Raw genomic sequence first — 16,706 nt, 5'->3', positions numbered from 1 at the left:
AGCCAACCACGGACAGGCACAGAGCCTCTGCCTTAGTCCTGGGGGTTATATGGACCAGGCAGGGGGCTGGGAGAGCCTGGCCTGGGAACCACAGAGGCACGTACACTCCTGCCCGGAAACTTCTACCCCGGATGGTAGAGACACCCATTGGGGAAGCCTCCAGCCACAGCTGTGCCCACATCAGGGTGGGGGGTTTCCTCCCTGCCCTCGTGCCCACCCAGCCTGGCTGCGGATGTGGTTAACACTGCCCCCACCCTACTACAGGTGTAAAAAACACTCCTGGGGTTCTCTGCACTAAGATGCCCAGACCCACAGATTTCAAGGCCTGGAGGGACCATGGTGACCTTCCAGCCTGACCCCCTGGGACCCCAAAGTCAGAACCCACCCAGCGACTCCTGCCTCCACCATGGCCCCAGTTCCCCTGGCTCCCTGGTCAAAGTTTTCACCTTAACACATCACTGTTATTTGCATTAGTGTGGCACCTAGACTGAGACCAGGGCCCCTCATTGGGCCGAGCACTGCTCAGACCCACAATCCCTGCCCCCAAAGAGTGTCCCATTCAAATAGACACAGGCAGAAACATTCTCATTGTACAGATGGGGAAACTGAAGCACAGTGAGATTGTTCCTAAACCTGTTTAAGGGGGTTGGGTGCTCAGTTCCCATCGGCACTCCATGAAAATCCCAGCCCCAGGGACTGGCCCATGAAATCCACAGGGAGCCTGGGCTGAGCTGGGAACTGATTCCAGATTGCTTGGGTCCCAACTGGTTCGCCGACTGCATGCAAAATGCAGTGTTGAATGGGGAATGAAAGGGGGTTTCCAGGGGATCCCAACGGGATCTGGTCTTGGCCCAGGGCTCTAGAGCAGTTCATGCTTTTAGTTCTGGCAGGCCACCTGGTTCAATCCCTGGTGGATCAACAAAGATGACAGCCATCACAGTCTAGCTCCTATAGCCACATTGTCAGCACTTCTGTTACTGTCTGCTCAGCCATCTCACCACTTCTCGCCCCTCCTCTCTCTCTCGCATGTGGAGAACAGCTGTCCCACCGAGCAAAGCCCCAGTCCCTGCCTTTGCTAAGCGCGCCCTGGGACGTCAATGGAGCCATGTGGTTTTGCATCTACTCCAGCTCTCCCACATGCCTGTGTGTTGGGCGCTATGGATGTGGGTTCCCCAGATGGCTAAAATGGCTTCCTTGCATTAATCTATGAGAGCAGAGGCCCCTCCTGGAACAAGGTTTACTCCAACCCCCAACAATAACATTGACCCATCTCCTCCCTAGGCGCTGGACCCCTGCTTTCAAATGAATGGATACAGGGAGACCACATCTCCCAGGCACCCCTGACAGTCTCAGCCTTAAGACAATCACCCCCCTCCCCCACATCCCATAGTTCGCCAGTGCGAACCCCTGAGGACAGCACTGGGAGATCAAGGAAAGGATAGATCCCCTGGGGTTTAGTTGACAGGCCCCTGTCACCATCAATGATGGGCAAAGATCATGCTTTAGAAGGCTACAGGTCACCAGCTGTGTAACATCTGGAGCCCAGCACAACTAGCCCTCATGTTTCCAATATTTGGTGCCTCAGTTGCTGGAAGCCATTCCCCTCTAGGGGGGGAGGGGGCAGGCTGCGATCTGGCCCAAGGGCGGAGGGCTAGCTGGCTCAGGGATGGGGAGCTGGGACATGGTGTCTTTCCTCTCAAGGGCACCTCAGTCTTGCTGTTACTGTTCCTTTTTGCCCTTCCCTAGATCTTCCTTACCTGGGCTGTGGCTAACACTGATCGGTATCAGTGAAGGGTGAGATAACATGCCCCGATCCCCTGTGATAGTCTGTACCTTTTTCTTCAACCCTTTACAGGACGGTGATAAATTTCATACAAAATATGCCTTGTGAGGTATCATTTGAAAAGTCTCTCATCACATGTTCCTGCAATTTTACAGGGTGAATTGCCTTCAGTCAGGATCCTTTCCCCAGTCCAATGCTGCTTCCTTTGTACTTTCAGTGTTGTGAGTGCTGTGGGTAGAGAGAAAGGGAGAGATCATTTGGGATGTCTGCTCCACCTTCTTGTAGCTCTTTCTCTTCTTTGAGAATTATCTCCAGTTGAAGTTTACGAGACATAAAAATCTGTATGGAAAGGATTTTTTTGGCCATACCCTCTTTCGTGCCCAAGAATGGCCACTTAACCAGGTTATGGTCCATTTGATTTTGTTGACACCTGACTGAGGCATCAGCTAGCCTTTTGTCTCTGGAGAACAGGTTTGTGGCTGCTCCCCAGATTTGGAGTATGTTGTAATAACACCATACAGTAGAATCTTATAACTTTATATGCCACATATATTTTACCCAGACAATAATGATCAGCAAATTATGGGTTTTTGAATGATACCAGACAAGGCATACTTTGTACAAAATTTATTACAGTCCCATAAGAGGGGTGAACATAGGAGTACAGACTGTCACAGGCCCCTAGATACCACCCACTGAGTCCCCATCCCTAATACTCCCTCATTTATCCCAAAGCCCCGGGGGGGGCTGATTTCATCTGTACTCACCAGCCTGACTCCTGCAGGGCAGGAGAATGGCCGTGGGGAGCAAGAGCAAGATCTGTACCTGCATGTTCAGAGTCAGTGCAGGGAGGAGTCGCAGGAAACCTCAGGGTCACCCACACACTCATCCAAATGCAGAGCTCAGGAATCTCAGTTTCCAACCACAGCCCCACACAGGCTGTGGGGAAGGACAGAGCGCACAACAGCCCAGCAGCTGGGGATCCTCCAAAGCTGGCTGGAAGCTGCATGGCTGGGTTGCTGCAGAGCTGGATGGATGTTGCCCAACTGGGTAACTGCCCAGCTCAATGGATGCTACCTAGTTGGGGAGGCTACAAAGCTGGTTCTCTGCAATTCTGCATGGAGAAGACCCTGCTGGGGATGTGTCTAGCAGGATCCAGGACTACTCTGGATGGAGGCTCACATCAGTGCTTCTTGGCACATCTGGGACTCTTACTCATCTGCCCCATCCTCACTTAGCTCCCTGCCCGTGTCTCTGGGGTGGGGGCTGGGGGTGACACTGATTGATCTCAGTGGTGGGGAACGCGGCCCTTTGATCTTTCTCATGGTGGCCCAGCCATGGGCAGGGTGGGGCTGCACAGACCAGCCATTGGCCTCGATCACAGCAACAAAAGCAAGAGGACTTCTTGATGGGCATTTCTATGCTACAATCTTAAGTCAATCTAGGTTAGGTCAATTTACAGCCACAGTAGTTATTCCTGTGTCTGATGTCACCACTACCTTCCAGAGCCCGGGATAGAACCCAAGAGTCCTGGTTCCCAGTCCCCCCACCGCTCCTGTCTAGATACCCTATTCCTCTCCGAGCTGGGAAAAGAAACCAGGAGTCCTGTCCCTCAGCCCTCTGTGACCCAGAGGCCCCATTTGGTGCCAATTACTGAAGTATTTACTGTCATTCACAAGCCATTCAGGTCTCAGACCTGACAAATTCACCACACCTAAGACATCATTTCCCTGGGGCTAACCCACATCATAGCAAGGATCTTTGAAAGTATAAAAGAGGGGAAGGGACATCATCACTTGGCCTCTCTCCCCCTGCCCTCCCATCTCAACACCTATGTTACCGAAATATCGGGTCCACCTAGCTGAGAGCCAATAACAGCCAGACAGGAATAAGGAAGAGTTGCTTTATTCTGCAGAAGAAAGGAGAGCTTTGCACCTTAGTACAAAAACTCTGTCTTACACACATTTTACAGATCCTTTATACACATTCAGACAAAGGTCCTTGCAGTGTTAACACTTGATTGGTGATTGTCAGACCCGTGCTTTTGCTATCTGGTCAGTGAAAACCGGCTTGGGACCAGCTCTAACTATCTTAAGGCCTTGAAAGGGAAGACAGTTGAAAAGTTCAGGCTACTGTGTACTTGAAGTTTCTGCTTCCCCCAATGGCCACTGGTTGACATAAAGGCTGCTCTGTTAAGGGGGGGTCACTAGTAACTTTCACACCTAGAATCATGTCAGGAAGACAAAGGCTTGGAGCAGGGGAAATTTGGTCCCAGACTGGAAAAGAGTCCAGTCTGTGTATTGAGGATCTGTAACCTGCTTGTACCATCTGTCAGGGTGAGAAAACCCGTTTGATTCAAATCCTGCTTAAACTAAAAGTTTAGGATATAGAAGGCGTATTTACTTTTTATTTTCTTGAGGTAACTATCTCTGACCTTTATGTGCACCACTTATATTACTTAAAATCGATCTTTCTGTAGATAATCAATCTGCCTTGTATTTTACCTAACACAGGGTGTTTTAGTTGAGGTCCTTGGGAAATCTCAGCTCAGTTTACACAGGTTGGTGTGTGTCCTCTCCACATCGAGGGAGAGGCAAACTGGGCAATGAGCTTACCCTGGCCAGGCTTCTGACCAGTACAATATTGTACAGCTCTGGGGTGCAAGGCTGGGGAGCTGGGGGAATTGGCTAGAGCCTCCATATTCATGGTTCATGAGTGGCTGGGAGAGCATCCATGTAACTCAGCTGAATATGTCCTGGTCTGTGGATGTCTGTATAAGTGCAGGGCCTATCAGAGGCTTGTAGCTTGACATCAGCATCACAGTGTGAGAGGCAGCCCAGGCTGGTGTGTTTGGAGGGCTCAGCGGTCCCACAGGCCAGGTTGCACCCCAGGGACCCCATCACAGTGGAGCATCGAGCAGGGTGAAATGCACAGCTTGCTGTTCTGAGTGAGATTTGCACTTCACACACTAGTGTGGAGATTTTTAAGTGAGACTTTCAGTGTGGTGGTTGAGAAAAGCCAAAGAGAAGGTTACCAGTTTATTATTTTCTGTTTACTTATTTGGGGGAAGGAAATAGGGACAGGAAAAGCAGAAAGATGGGCGAAAGTGATGCAGTTGCAAAGCTGGAGCTGTACAGACTGCAGGGGGCAGAAAAAGAGAAAGAATGTCAGCAAATCTTGGCGCTAAGGGAACTGGAAATAGGGGCTGAGAAGCAAGCTGAGGAGTTAACACATCAGCGATCCCTAGAGCTAAAAACCCGGGAGGCTGAGGAAAGAGAGAGCAAAGGAGGCAGACAAGCTGAACCAGAACCCCCCATCACCACTAATTCCCACCTCTCCAAAAATCCACAAATGGGAACAATTGTGTCCTGCATACAAAGAGACAGCATTTCCCCAGCATATGTGAAGATGATGTGAAACAGTGTCTATGGGACAAACATGTGAAAACTGTGGATGAGCCGGTGTCTCTAACTGATGCCTTTGAGGGGACCCAGGCATCTATTGAGAGTAAATCACAGAAAGAGGGGTTTAAACCTGGTGGGAAGTAGGGATCCCATTCCACCCCTGGGAAAAAGGAGGGTGGCTGGGAGGCTGGGCACTCACATCCCCCAGACCATTCTTCTAATCCCCATCCCAAATATCGTGTGAAAACAGAAGACCAAAAAGGTGCAATCACTGTAATTCCTCTGATCACCTGAGGGATAAATGCCCTGTGCTGGGAGGAAGCAGGCAGCAAATAGGCCATGCTAATTCTGCTGTTCTCAATGCAGAAACCTCTCAGGCAATTGAGACTTATCATATTGATTTTGTGGGATTAGCCTCTGTGGAACCAGGTATAGAGCACATAAAGGTTGCTAAGATTAATGGCAAGGAATACGTAGGACAGAAGGACACTGGTGTTGAAATTTCCATGATTAAGCAGAGTGTAATTCAAAAAGATGACATATTGCCAGAACAAAGGGTAGAGATTTTATTAATAGGAGGTTAAGTGATAGAACTGATGGTTTAGAAAGTGTATTAACAGTGGGAATAATAGACCATATTCCTGTTGACATGTGTGTTGGGAATGATTTTTTCCAATAGTTCAGGTAGTTAAGGTGTTTTCCCGCAGCAAGGAGTATTATGCTCGGACCCCTGAGGAAAAGGGTAAAGTCCCAGGAACTGGTGAGGGAAAGAGGGAAAGTCTCTTTGATTCCTCTCAGCAAGGAGAAGCAGCATGCTCCCAGGTGTGGGGGAGGTAGAGACTGAGTCCTGCACTGTGGCTGAAAGCAACACCTCTTCAGGAAGGAAATTGGGTGGGGTGCCTGTCAGTGACAGAACTGTCCAGGTTGTTAGCTGACAACACATTGCTCCTGAACAGGGGCCAGAGAGTACAGAGCGATGTGTCCTAGAGGGGATCCTAGGAGAAGAAACTGGGGAAGGAATAGTGAAGATACATGAATGTCTCCACACTGGTCACTTGGGAGAGGATGCCCAGGACAGAATGGCTGAGTCAGCATCTGTACACACTCAGCCTGTGACTCAGGTTCTGAGAGAGAACTGTGTAACCGATCTCTTTGGGGTGAGCAATCACACAGCTGGCCTCTTGGGGATAGAGAAAGGGGTGACTGATGGTACCCCAATCCAGGTCACAGTTTTTCTGGATGCTGTTCCTGATATGCTTGTGAGAAGTAACTGTGTCTCTTTAAGACAGGATGCAGATCATATTGAAGAAATGGTTGTCTGTGAGAATCCAAATGACCCAGTCAGCAGCGGCTCCAGGCACCCACGCTCCAATTCAGCGGCGGGTATGACGAAGCCGCGGGACTGGCGGACCTCCCGCAGGCATGCCGCTGAATCCGCGGGACCGGAGACCTCCTGCAGGCACGCCGCCGAAGGCAGCCTGCCTGCTGTGCTTGAGGCTGCAAAAAGCTAGAGCTGCCCCTGGACCCAGCTGGCAGAGTGGAGGAGAGCTTTCCCCGGGCTGGTAAGACAGAGAAAGCAGCTATGGGAAAGCTCTTGGGAAAAGATGCATTGACCAAAGAGTAGGCATACTTAGCCAAGAGAGCACAGATCACAACCTTGTAGGCAAAGGGGGCGGGGAAGGTCCCAGTGTTGGGAATGGAGATCACAGGGTAACCCCAAGAGGAGAGGTGGATTTTTTGCATATGCATAACCTTGGGGTTGAGATACAGCTCCACAAAGGGCTAACCAACATGCAGAATCCTGCTACATCCTTACCTCAGCAGTCCCCGGAGTACCAAAGCCCCAAAGATACCATTGGATTGAGGACCCACACTGAAGGGGACACTGAAGGGAAAACCAAAGGGAAAGAAAAACCAGTAATTGAACACATGCTTAGGTTCAGGGAGAAGTTGAAAGACACAATGGATACTGAAGAAACCAGACTGTCTAAACAGAAGGCACGGTCTGACAAAGATACTTGTAAATGCCAACCTGTGATAAGAGGTTTGGTGTTACTGTTAAATCTCATGATAAAAAGTTTAATACTAATGATAAACCTTATGACAAAGAATCTGGTATTGATGGTAAATCCTATGAAAAGATGTAACATGCATGATTTTTGGGAAAAGCTTTGGGACATGCTAAGAGTGGTAAAATTAGAACACACCCAGTGTTAAGAAGCCCTATGGTAATGCTGCTTCTCAGCTAATACCTGTAATTGGGCTTGAAGCTTCTCACAGCAGAGAAACCATAAAAAACCTGGTCTACTGTGTGGAAGAGGAAACTGAGGCATGTCACCTCATGGCATTGATGACTACTTGCTAAGATACCTATACTCTAGAAAACATTAATATCTGCATTGAGTTAACGATGCTGCACACATACTAAGAGATGGTTTCTAGTAACCCAGAGAAGGCACACTGGCTAGCTTTTGAGATCACTAGACTGATCTACAAAGTGCTAAAAGATAAACAGAACTTTGCAAGAGCTCATGTGGTTAACACAAAAATGTTTAGCAACATGTGGGAGTTGCATGGTCAAAACCTGAAGATGATCTTGGGACCACTTCCTCCACATTAGTCACTGACTAAGCAGGGAAGTGTGACACTCTGTACCTCAAAGTAGCACCTGGAACCCCCATATTCACCACTGTCAACAATTATGATATTTTTGTACAAAGGGTGCCTTGCGAAGTATCATTTTAAAAGTCTTGATCTGCTAAACATTAATATCCTGTTGATTTGTATGTTGCGAAGGAGTCACAGGTCCGATGCTCTGGAACTGCTCTGTATGAAGTCAGCCAGGACTCTGGGTAGCGTGACTCCCTCAGGGCAGGCTGTCCAGGGCAAAAAGCCTCCTTGGCTACAGCCTTCCTGGTCTGATCTTGGAGCATTCAGCATCCCTGTTCTCACCTCACACTGCCCCTTGGTGGATCCACCTGGACGGGATCTGTGGGGAAGTCAGGGGGCCCTGCACCCCAACTCCACAGTCAGTTGTGACTCTCATCCATAGTGTATGACAGAAGTTTTATCAGTCGACAGGAACACAGCGTAGAACAGAGCTTGTTAGCACAGAAATCAGTGACTTTCAGCCAAGTCCATCTTGTGGGGACCCCAGACCAGATACCCTGGACTCCCCCCTCTGAGTCCCAAACAGGAGACAGCCCAACTTCCAGTGACCCGACCTTCAACACGCCCATTGCCTCTCCTCCTGGTCTTTGTCTCGCTTCCCAGGCAAAGTGTCACCTGGTCGCATCCCCCTCCTGGGTCTCAGGTTACGAATGGCACCATCCATCGCTTATGTACAGGGAGGTGGAGCCACTTCACCATCCCCGGAGGGTCTCAGCAAAATCACACACCCTTATTTCCACCACCTAGGCATTGGTGCAATACACAGGGGAACTGAGGCATTCACAGTATTCATGCATAACAGTAAGACTTATATAGGCTCACGTACAACATAATAATGGGGGGAAATCCACTTTGTCATATATGTGCTAGTGTTGTATGTGGAGTTATGAAGTATTCTGTATGTGTTACTGAAATACCTTGTGAGGTTGGGAGCACCCACTACCAGCCTTTTCAGTTACAACAAAGGAGTAGCCATCAATAGCCAGATGGGGTTAATGGCTCATCAACACCCAATCCACTATCCCAGAGGCTTCTAGGAGAAGGTAAGTACACCATGGGGGCCGACTAACCCACATCACAGCAAAGATCTTTCCAGCAAGCTGGAAATAAAGGATAAAAGAGGGGAAGTGACATCATGACTTGGCCTCTAAGTCCCAATCTCAACACCTGTAAGAACATCTGGAAAACAAAGACTTTGAACGGGGGATGGGTGGTCCTAGGCTGGAAAAGAGTCCCAGTCTGTGTATTGAGGATGTGTGACCTGTTTGTACCCTCTGTCAGGGTGTGACACGGCTTGATTCAAATCCTGTTTAGTTTGTAGAACTCAGACTGCACATTTATTTTTATTTCTTAAGGAACCAACTTTGATCCCTACACTTGCTACGTAAAAGCACTTAAAATCTACCTTTCTGTAGTTAATAAACTTATTTTAATGTTTTATCCTCAGCAGTTAGTTTGTCTAAAGTGCTGGGGAAATCTGCTCAGGTTACAAAGTCTGGTGCTTGTCTGCTTTCATTTGAAAAAGTGGCAAACTGGGTAATGAACTTACATTGGCCAGGTTTGTGACCAGTGCAAGATGATACAGGGCTGGGGAGCTGGGGAATTGGCTGGAACCTCTCTATTGATGGTTCATGAGTGGCTGGTAAAAGCATTCATGTAACTCAGTTGGGTGTGTCCATGCCTGTGGATGGCTGTGTAAGTGCAGTGCCTGCCAGAGGCTTGACATCAGCATCACAGTGAGAGGCAGCCCAGGTTGGTGGGACAAAGGGCTCAGCGGTCCCATAGTCCAGGTTGCATGGCCCATGTGAAATAGGTTAAAAACTGCTTTGTTAACTGAGCACAAAATGCAGTGTCTTGCCCCTCTCCAGCCAAGGTGGTAGGTGACCTTTGCAGATGCACCTCTGAACTCTGGGTCTACACTGACCAAGGAGAACAACTTTGAGTGGGATGCAGTGAAATCATGAGGGGCACGTTAAAGGGACTTTTGGTTGCTTGACTTAAGAACCTGAGGTGAAAGGACACTGCCCAACGTACTCTGGGGTGTGGCTTTTGCTCATTGTTTTATGTTTATGAACCCTACTAGCGGCATTTCCCCAAGTTAGTATCGGGTCACTTCCACCCTTTTATTAAAAGTTTCTTTTCTACACTCAGACTCTGTGCTTCCGAGTGGGAAAGTATTGCCTCTGAGAGCCGCCAAGGGGGTGGTGTGTAATTCTCGTAGGTACCTGGGTGGGGGCTCGAGCCAATTTTGTGTTGTATTGTTGATAAGGAACCCCTAGATATTGAACAGAGCCCTTGTTACTACCAACTTCAACTGGCAGAAGGGTTACATAAGCAAAGTAGGGAAATGTGCTCTAGATGAAATTACTATCAGGTGTGGGGAGAACGGGTTGAAAGACCATACTCAATGAGTAGTTCTCAATGGTGTGCTGTTGTGGGAGGGTGTTTCTAACGGGATCCCACAGGGGTCAGTCCTGGGTCTGGTACTGTGCAATCTTTTCAATAATGACTTGGATAAAAGAACGGAGAATATACTTATCAAATTTGCAGATGATACCAAACTGGGTGGATCTGCAAACCTTTCGGAGGACAGCATTTGATTTCAAAATGAAATTGACAAATTAAAGAATTGGTCTGGAATCACCAAGATGAAATTCAGTGAAGACAAGTGCAAAGTACTTCACTTGGGAAGGAAAAATCAAATGCACAGCTAGAAACTGGGGAATAACTCTCTAGGTGGTAGAACGGCTAAAAAGGATCTGGGGGTTATCGTTAGGTCTCCATTTCTGTCCCGGAGGTCATGGAAGTCACAGATTCCATGACTTTTCGCCAACTCCATGACTTCTGCAGCAGCCAGTGTGGCTGACCCCAGGCCCCAGGGACAGCCACACCGGCTGCTGCTGGATGTTTGTCGAACAGCTCTGCTCTAGGATTATTGTGAGGCAGGTCTGTGGCTTGTGCTCTACAGGAGCTCAGACTAGATGATCACAATGGTCCCTTCTCACCTGGGAATCTATGAAGCCATGAATCCTTCTCAACTGTTCCCTGCTCTGAGAGTGGGTGTGAGCTGGGGGGAGGGATGAGGGTCAGAGAGATCAGCCCCCCCCCCCCCACCCCATCTGTGATAGCATCATTTCCCAGAGACCTGTTGATGGGGGAGAGGAATAATGTGTCTGATTCTCAACCCCCCATAGCCAGCCAGTCCCCCTGTCTGGAGCTGGATGGGAGCTGGCACCCCCTAGAGGGGAAAGGCCCCGTATCCCATTCCTTACCCCCTGAGCCATCCAGTCCCCACACCCCTTAGAGATGAAAGAGGTTAAACCTGGTTCTTACATTACACGGTGCGGGGAGGGGAACTATAGAGATATCAATAGAGAGAGGCATGTGTGAATTGGGATAGGTAAATGGGGGTGTGGAGAGAGACAGACAGACAGACAGATATGTATGTGGGTGGATGGATGGAAGGATAGATAGATAGATAGATTGGATTGAATAGAGAGAGAGATAGATAGATGGGGATGGATAGATTAATGGATGGGGACGGATGGATGGGGATGGTGATAGATGGATAGATCGATGGATGGAAGGAGATGCGGATAGATGGATAGATTGATGGATGGGGATGGATGGAAGGGGATGCGGATAGATGGATAGATCGATGGATGGGGATGGATGGAAGGGGATGCGGATAGATGGATAGATCGATGGATGGGGATGGATGGATGGGGATGGTGATAGATGGATAGATCAATGGATGGGGACGGATGGAAGGGAATGCGAATAGATGGATAGATCAATGGATGGAAGGGGATGCGGATAGATGGATAGATCGATGGATGGGGATGGATGGAAGGTGATGCAGATAGATGGATAGATCGATGGATGGGGATGGATGGAAGGGGATAGGAAACATAGATTGATTTTTTGTGGCTAGAACTGTTTCAAACCTCTCCCACTTTTGTCCTGGAAGTTGAATCTCTGGAGTATGGATAGTTGATTGCTCAGGCTGCTTTTCTCCTTGTAGTTCCCTCTGCATCTCTGTCCCAGCCAGTGGGGACCTCTCCAGCCCTGAGGGGGTTAATTCCTCACTGGCACCCACCAGATCCTCATTCTGCATGAAATCACTGAATTCAGATGTCCTGGGTCCCAGCCTAGTGCATTAACACAAGCCCGGCCTTCCCCCATAGGTGCTAATTCCATTCCGACCCTAGCAGATGCAGCAGCTGCTCTGGATTTCACAGCTCGAGTTCATCGCTCAGTCACTGGATCACTGTTGTTTGTAACTTCGTTTTTATTCATTGCTGGCTACGAAGCAGCGAGCGACATGCAGCAGGCCAAGCAGCAGGGCAGGGTAGGGCAGGGCAGGGGAGGTGGGAAGGAAGCAATCAGTAGCCTTCGCTGAGTTCCCTTCCCGCTGGCCTTGCCGACCATGGGGACAGGTGTGTCTGGAATGGGTGGTGCCTCCGCCTCCCCTCTCCCCCCTCCCCGGGGGGGAATTAACATGTGGGAAAGGCCCAGTGAGGACAGGGCAAACTGCAGTTTTAACATGACTTTGCAGGTCAGATAACAACAAAAAGTCACTCAAGAGGGAGACAGGAGGGGAGAGCTACAAACTGTTGGGTCTTCCCCAAGATTTGGCTCATGTCCATCACCCTGGGGGAAATAAAGCAGCTGTTTCCCTAGCAAAGAGGCAGGATTTCCAAGGGAGCCGACAGACGCTGGCCTTGAACCTGACTCCTAACTCCCCTGGACTCCCTGCCTTGATGCTCATGGGTTGGGCACAGCCTGAATTGCGCGATGGCTGGGGGGCTCAGCCTGGGTGGGCTCAGCCCCTTTGCAAAGCAGCCCCTACATCTGGGCCTCTCCAAAGGACAGAAGCGGTGCAGCTCTGGCCTGTGCAGCGATTCCTGGCATGGCTCAGGGCTGCAGCCTCCTCATTGTCTCCCGTATCCAGGTGATGAAGGTGGAGACTCTTGTGTACACCCCGGGAGGACAGTAGGGCCCCCAGGAGACGATGCCCTGGGCTGTTTTCCCACACACCAGGGGGCCCCCAGAGTCGCCCTGCGAAATGAAACAAGCCACAGATGGAGAACAGTTCAGTGAGTCATTTCCCCCTGATGCACCCCCCCACCCTGTGCAGCTGGTCTCAGTGTCCACCCCGATGTCCCCCCAGTCTCTGCTTGCCCCCCCCCATGGCCCAGCTGGTCTCAGCGCCCCACCCTTTCCCCTAACCAGCTGGTCTCTACCTCCCTCCGAGAGAAGACCAGTTAGTTTCCCATTCACTTCTAGAGCACCTAGTGCAGCGGGGCCTGATCCCCAATAGCCCCTCGTAGGCCCGACTGCAACACCAACAGCCTCATTAATAATAACGATTTATCAAGGGAGTTTGGAGCCAGGAAAAGATTTACCTTTGCAGAGTCTTTGCCCTTCTCTGGGTCCCCCACACACATCATTGTGGAGGCGTTATAGTGACGATACATACACTTGTCATCCTCCAGCACCTCCACATACGCTTCCTGGAGTGTGGTGGCCAGGGTTAAATTATTCCATGCTACAGTCCTGCCCCAACCGGCGACGCTGCATTTCGTTCCTGGCTTTACTTTCTTCTCGGTGTGGGGCAGGTTGATGGTTTTCACCCATCTATTCAGCTTCGCTCTCTTTGCCAGCTGAGAGACAAGACCGATGAAGATCAACATGAGGGTCGCACTCAAGGACACACACACACCCTGTCCCCAACAAAAACCCATGACCATGGGGTCACTGGAGGCGCGGTGATGGGATGGGGGTGGTACCTGAAGCAGTCTAAGGTCACAGGGGGGAGGTAATGGGATGGGAGCAGTACCTTCAGCAACATGATGTCATTATTGTGGGGCTCCTTGTCATAATCCAGGTGCAGGTATTGGTGATCCACAAGGATCACTTGTTGGCTCTCTTCACGTTCTCTAATGTTATGGGCTCCCAGCTTGACAGTGATCTTGCTGTAAAACCAAGGAGCAATATGTGGGGTGTTAGGGCAGGAGCATACGTGAGGAGGGGGATGCGCACATGAGGGTCTGACTCATGAACAGTGACATGGAGGAGACAAGGCAGCCTGGGGTCTCCGGCCGAGATCTCGGTCTCTGCTTCTGTACAGCTTGCCAGCTCCGATCCGGTCCTAGGACTGGGGATTGGCTGGCTGGGTGGTGGGGGGCGGAATGGCACAAGGGGCCCTTCCCCTCTAGGGGTTGCTGGTTGCAGCATAAAAACCTGTCCAGTGGTGTGGGGGTCCCAGCCTCTGTCTCCACCAGCCCCTTGTGCTGTTCCCATGAGCTGCTTCACTCCTCGTTGTTCTCCCGTCCTCTGGGTCTCAGCTCCCATCGAGCCCAGTGACCCCTCCCTGGCATGATCCACACAGGAGTCTATGCCTATGTCCCCCCAGCCCTGAGCCCAGCAGAGATGTCTTGGGGCTGTGAGCTTCTCCCTTCCTTGATCTGGACAATGGGACAGACCCAGCGTTGGATCTGGACCATGGTTTGCAGAGGCCCCTACAGACACGCCAACGCACTCTGAGCAGATCACACCCCTGGGCTCTGCTCTCCCAGCCTCTCCTACTAACTGCTCCTTCCCTGCAACCTACAACAGCACCAGAGCTCCCAGCTCCCCCATCACCAGCTAAAGCCCGACCTGCCCGACATCCCCAGCACAGAGGCGCTTACTCTCCCTTGCAGTGAGCGGCCGTCAGCACGAAGTTCGCCGCCACCAGGAACCCTCCACAGAGAACACTCTCATTTCCGCGTTGTATAATCAGAAAAGCCATGTAGGGTCTGGAGTGGGGCTGGGCTTTCTTTCCCCCGATGATCTCACCTGGGGAGAGACCAGGTTCATATAAAGAGTCCCATCGTCTCCCTGGGCCAGGCTGGGACCCAGCTCCCCATCCCAAAGAGGAGTCTCCACCACATCATCCCACCCCCTCTGATACTCTCCTTGGAGGATCCCTGTGCCTGGAACTCTGCCCCCTCCTCATCTCTCCCCCAGACTGGACACCCCATGGGGCCGGAGGATAAATCTAAAGCTCTGACCTGCCTGGGTGGATAATCGGTACCAAATGCACCAGGAGGGGGCCGTAATTGCGCTACCTGGAGTTAACAGCTTTGGGAGGGGCAACGTCATCCTAGACTAGGCCAGGCAGCCCCCAGAAGGGCACTGACAGGTCCCTTGTGGATGCTTCTCCTTCTCCATTGACCCACAGTGACCAACCAAGACTGACCAACTCCAGTAGAAAATTGTGGTTTTTACTAAGGGTATTTTTTTCTCAGAAAGCCTTTTCTCTTCTTGAACATGTCTGATTTTTTCTTGTGAATCTGATTCTTTCCCCCTGGGTTTTGGTAATTTTTAGGTGGAAAGTTTCAGGTTTTGCTCGCTGTGAAAGAAAGAGTTTTGAGTTTTTTCCCATGGAAAAATGAAAAACCTTTTGTGATCTGCTCCAAACAAGTCTCCACCCAAGTGGGTGGACGAGTTGGAAAATGCCACTTTCAACAAATTGCTGTTACAGGAGAGCCTCAAAGTTACCAACACCAGAGTTAGGAACTGATCTGTCACTCACACACCTGATTTGGAACTGGACGTGTGCAATCAGGCAGCAGTAAAGACAAAAAAAAGGAAGAAAAAGAAGCAAGTACAGCACAGTGCTGTGTTAAACATAAACTACTACAAAAATAAAGGGAAAGTTTAAAAAAAAAGATTTGGCAAGAAAAGGAAACTGTCTCTGTGCTTGTTTCATTTCAATTAAGATGGGTAAAAGCAGCATTTTTCTTCTGCATAGTAAAGTTTCAAAGCTGTATTAAGCCCATGTTCAGTTGTAAACTTTTGAAAGAACCAGAATGTTTTGTTCAGAGTTAGGAACAACCTCCACTCCCGAGGTGATCGTAAGTCTGAGGTTCTACTGTATTTGCATTATGGTGGCACCTAGACCGAGATGTGCCAGGTGTGGCACAGACCCCGACCAAGATCAGGGACTCCATTGTGCCAGGCCTTGCACTAACCCTGACCAAGATCAGGGCCCCATTTTGCCGGATTCTGCTAAGACCCTGTCTGAGATCAGGGACCCCATTGTGCCAGACCTTGCACTGACCCACAATCTCTGCCCGAAAGAGTGTCCAGCTCAAACAGACACAGGAAGAAACATTCTTCTTATTGTACAGATGGGGAAACTGAGGCCTAGGGAGATTGTTCCTAAGTGGTTTGGGTGCCCAGTTCCCATCAGCATTCCATGAAAATCCCAGTTCCAGGGACTGGCCCAATATCCGCACAGGAAGCCTGGGCAGAGCTGGGAAATGGTCCCAGATTTCTTGGGTCCCAGCCCTGTGCCTTAGGCCTGTGACCAACCTCCCTGTCTGGGGCTTGGCTTCATAGTGGGATCCCAAAAGAGCCTGAGGGTCCCCAGCCGCACTCAGGGGAGGCTACAGGTTTCCTAAAGCCCCCATGGCCCAAGCAGGATCCGGGGGAGACCCTCAGTGATGCCCACAGGTCCCTCTGACAGGTGAGGGCCCCACTCCCCACAGGCTCCACTTCCTTCCCCACACTCACCAGCCTGAGCCCCAGGGGGCAGGAGAGAGGACAGGGGAAGCAGGACCAGCATGAAGAGCTGCATCGTCAGGGCCATCCACGGACAGGCATGGAGCCTCTGCCTTAGACCTGGGGGTTATATGGACCAGGCAGGGGGCTGGGAGGGCCCGGCCTGGGAACCACAGAGGCACGTACACTCCTGCCCAGAAACGTGCACCCCAGATGGGCCAGGAGCAGAGACGCCCACTGGGGAAGCCTCCAGCCACAGCTGTGCCCATATCAGGGTGGGGGGTTTCCTCCCTGCT

At 50.5% G+C, this 16,706-nt stretch overlaps 1 protein-coding gene across 1 annotated transcript; it reads right to left on the bottom strand.

Moving 5' to 3' along the window:
• Positions 1–12,774: 12,774 nt before the first annotated feature.
• Positions 12,775–16,498, bottom strand: LOC128845866 (duodenase-1-like). The gene is made up of 5 exons (XM_054044924.1): positions 16,423–16,498; positions 14,553–14,700; positions 13,700–13,835; positions 13,266–13,523; positions 12,775–12,918 (listed from the first exon to the last, which is right to left on the bottom strand). The coding sequence occupies exons 1-5, from the start codon at positions 16,496–16,498 to the stop codon at positions 12,775–12,777; spliced, it is 762 nt and encodes a 253-aa protein (XP_053900899.1).
• Between the last annotated feature and the right edge of the window lie 208 nt (positions 16,499–16,706).

This window comes from Malaclemys terrapin, chromosome 12 (genome assembly GCF_027887155.1).
Source record: "Malaclemys terrapin pileata isolate rMalTer1 chromosome 12, rMalTer1.hap1, whole genome shotgun sequence".
Classification (NCBI taxonomy): domain Eukaryota; kingdom Metazoa; phylum Chordata; order Testudines; family Emydidae; genus Malaclemys; species Malaclemys terrapin.
The sequence above is the reverse complement of the archived record's forward strand: the minus strand, read 5'-3'. Positions and strand labels throughout refer to the sequence as shown.

Coding starts and splice junctions, on each gene's coding strand:
- LOC128845866 (XM_054044924.1), bottom strand. CDS start 16,498: ATGGCCCTGACGATGCAGCTCTTCATGCTGGTCCTGCTTCCCCTGTCC. Junction 14,701..16,422: donor GCCCCCTGGGGCTCAGGCTG/GTGAGTGTGGGG, acceptor GTCTCTCCCCAG/GTGAGATCATCGGGGGAAAG. Junction 13,524..13,699: donor ATGACATCATGTTGCTGAAG/GTACTGCTCCCA, acceptor CTTGTCTCTCAG/CTGGCAAAGAGAGCGAAGCT.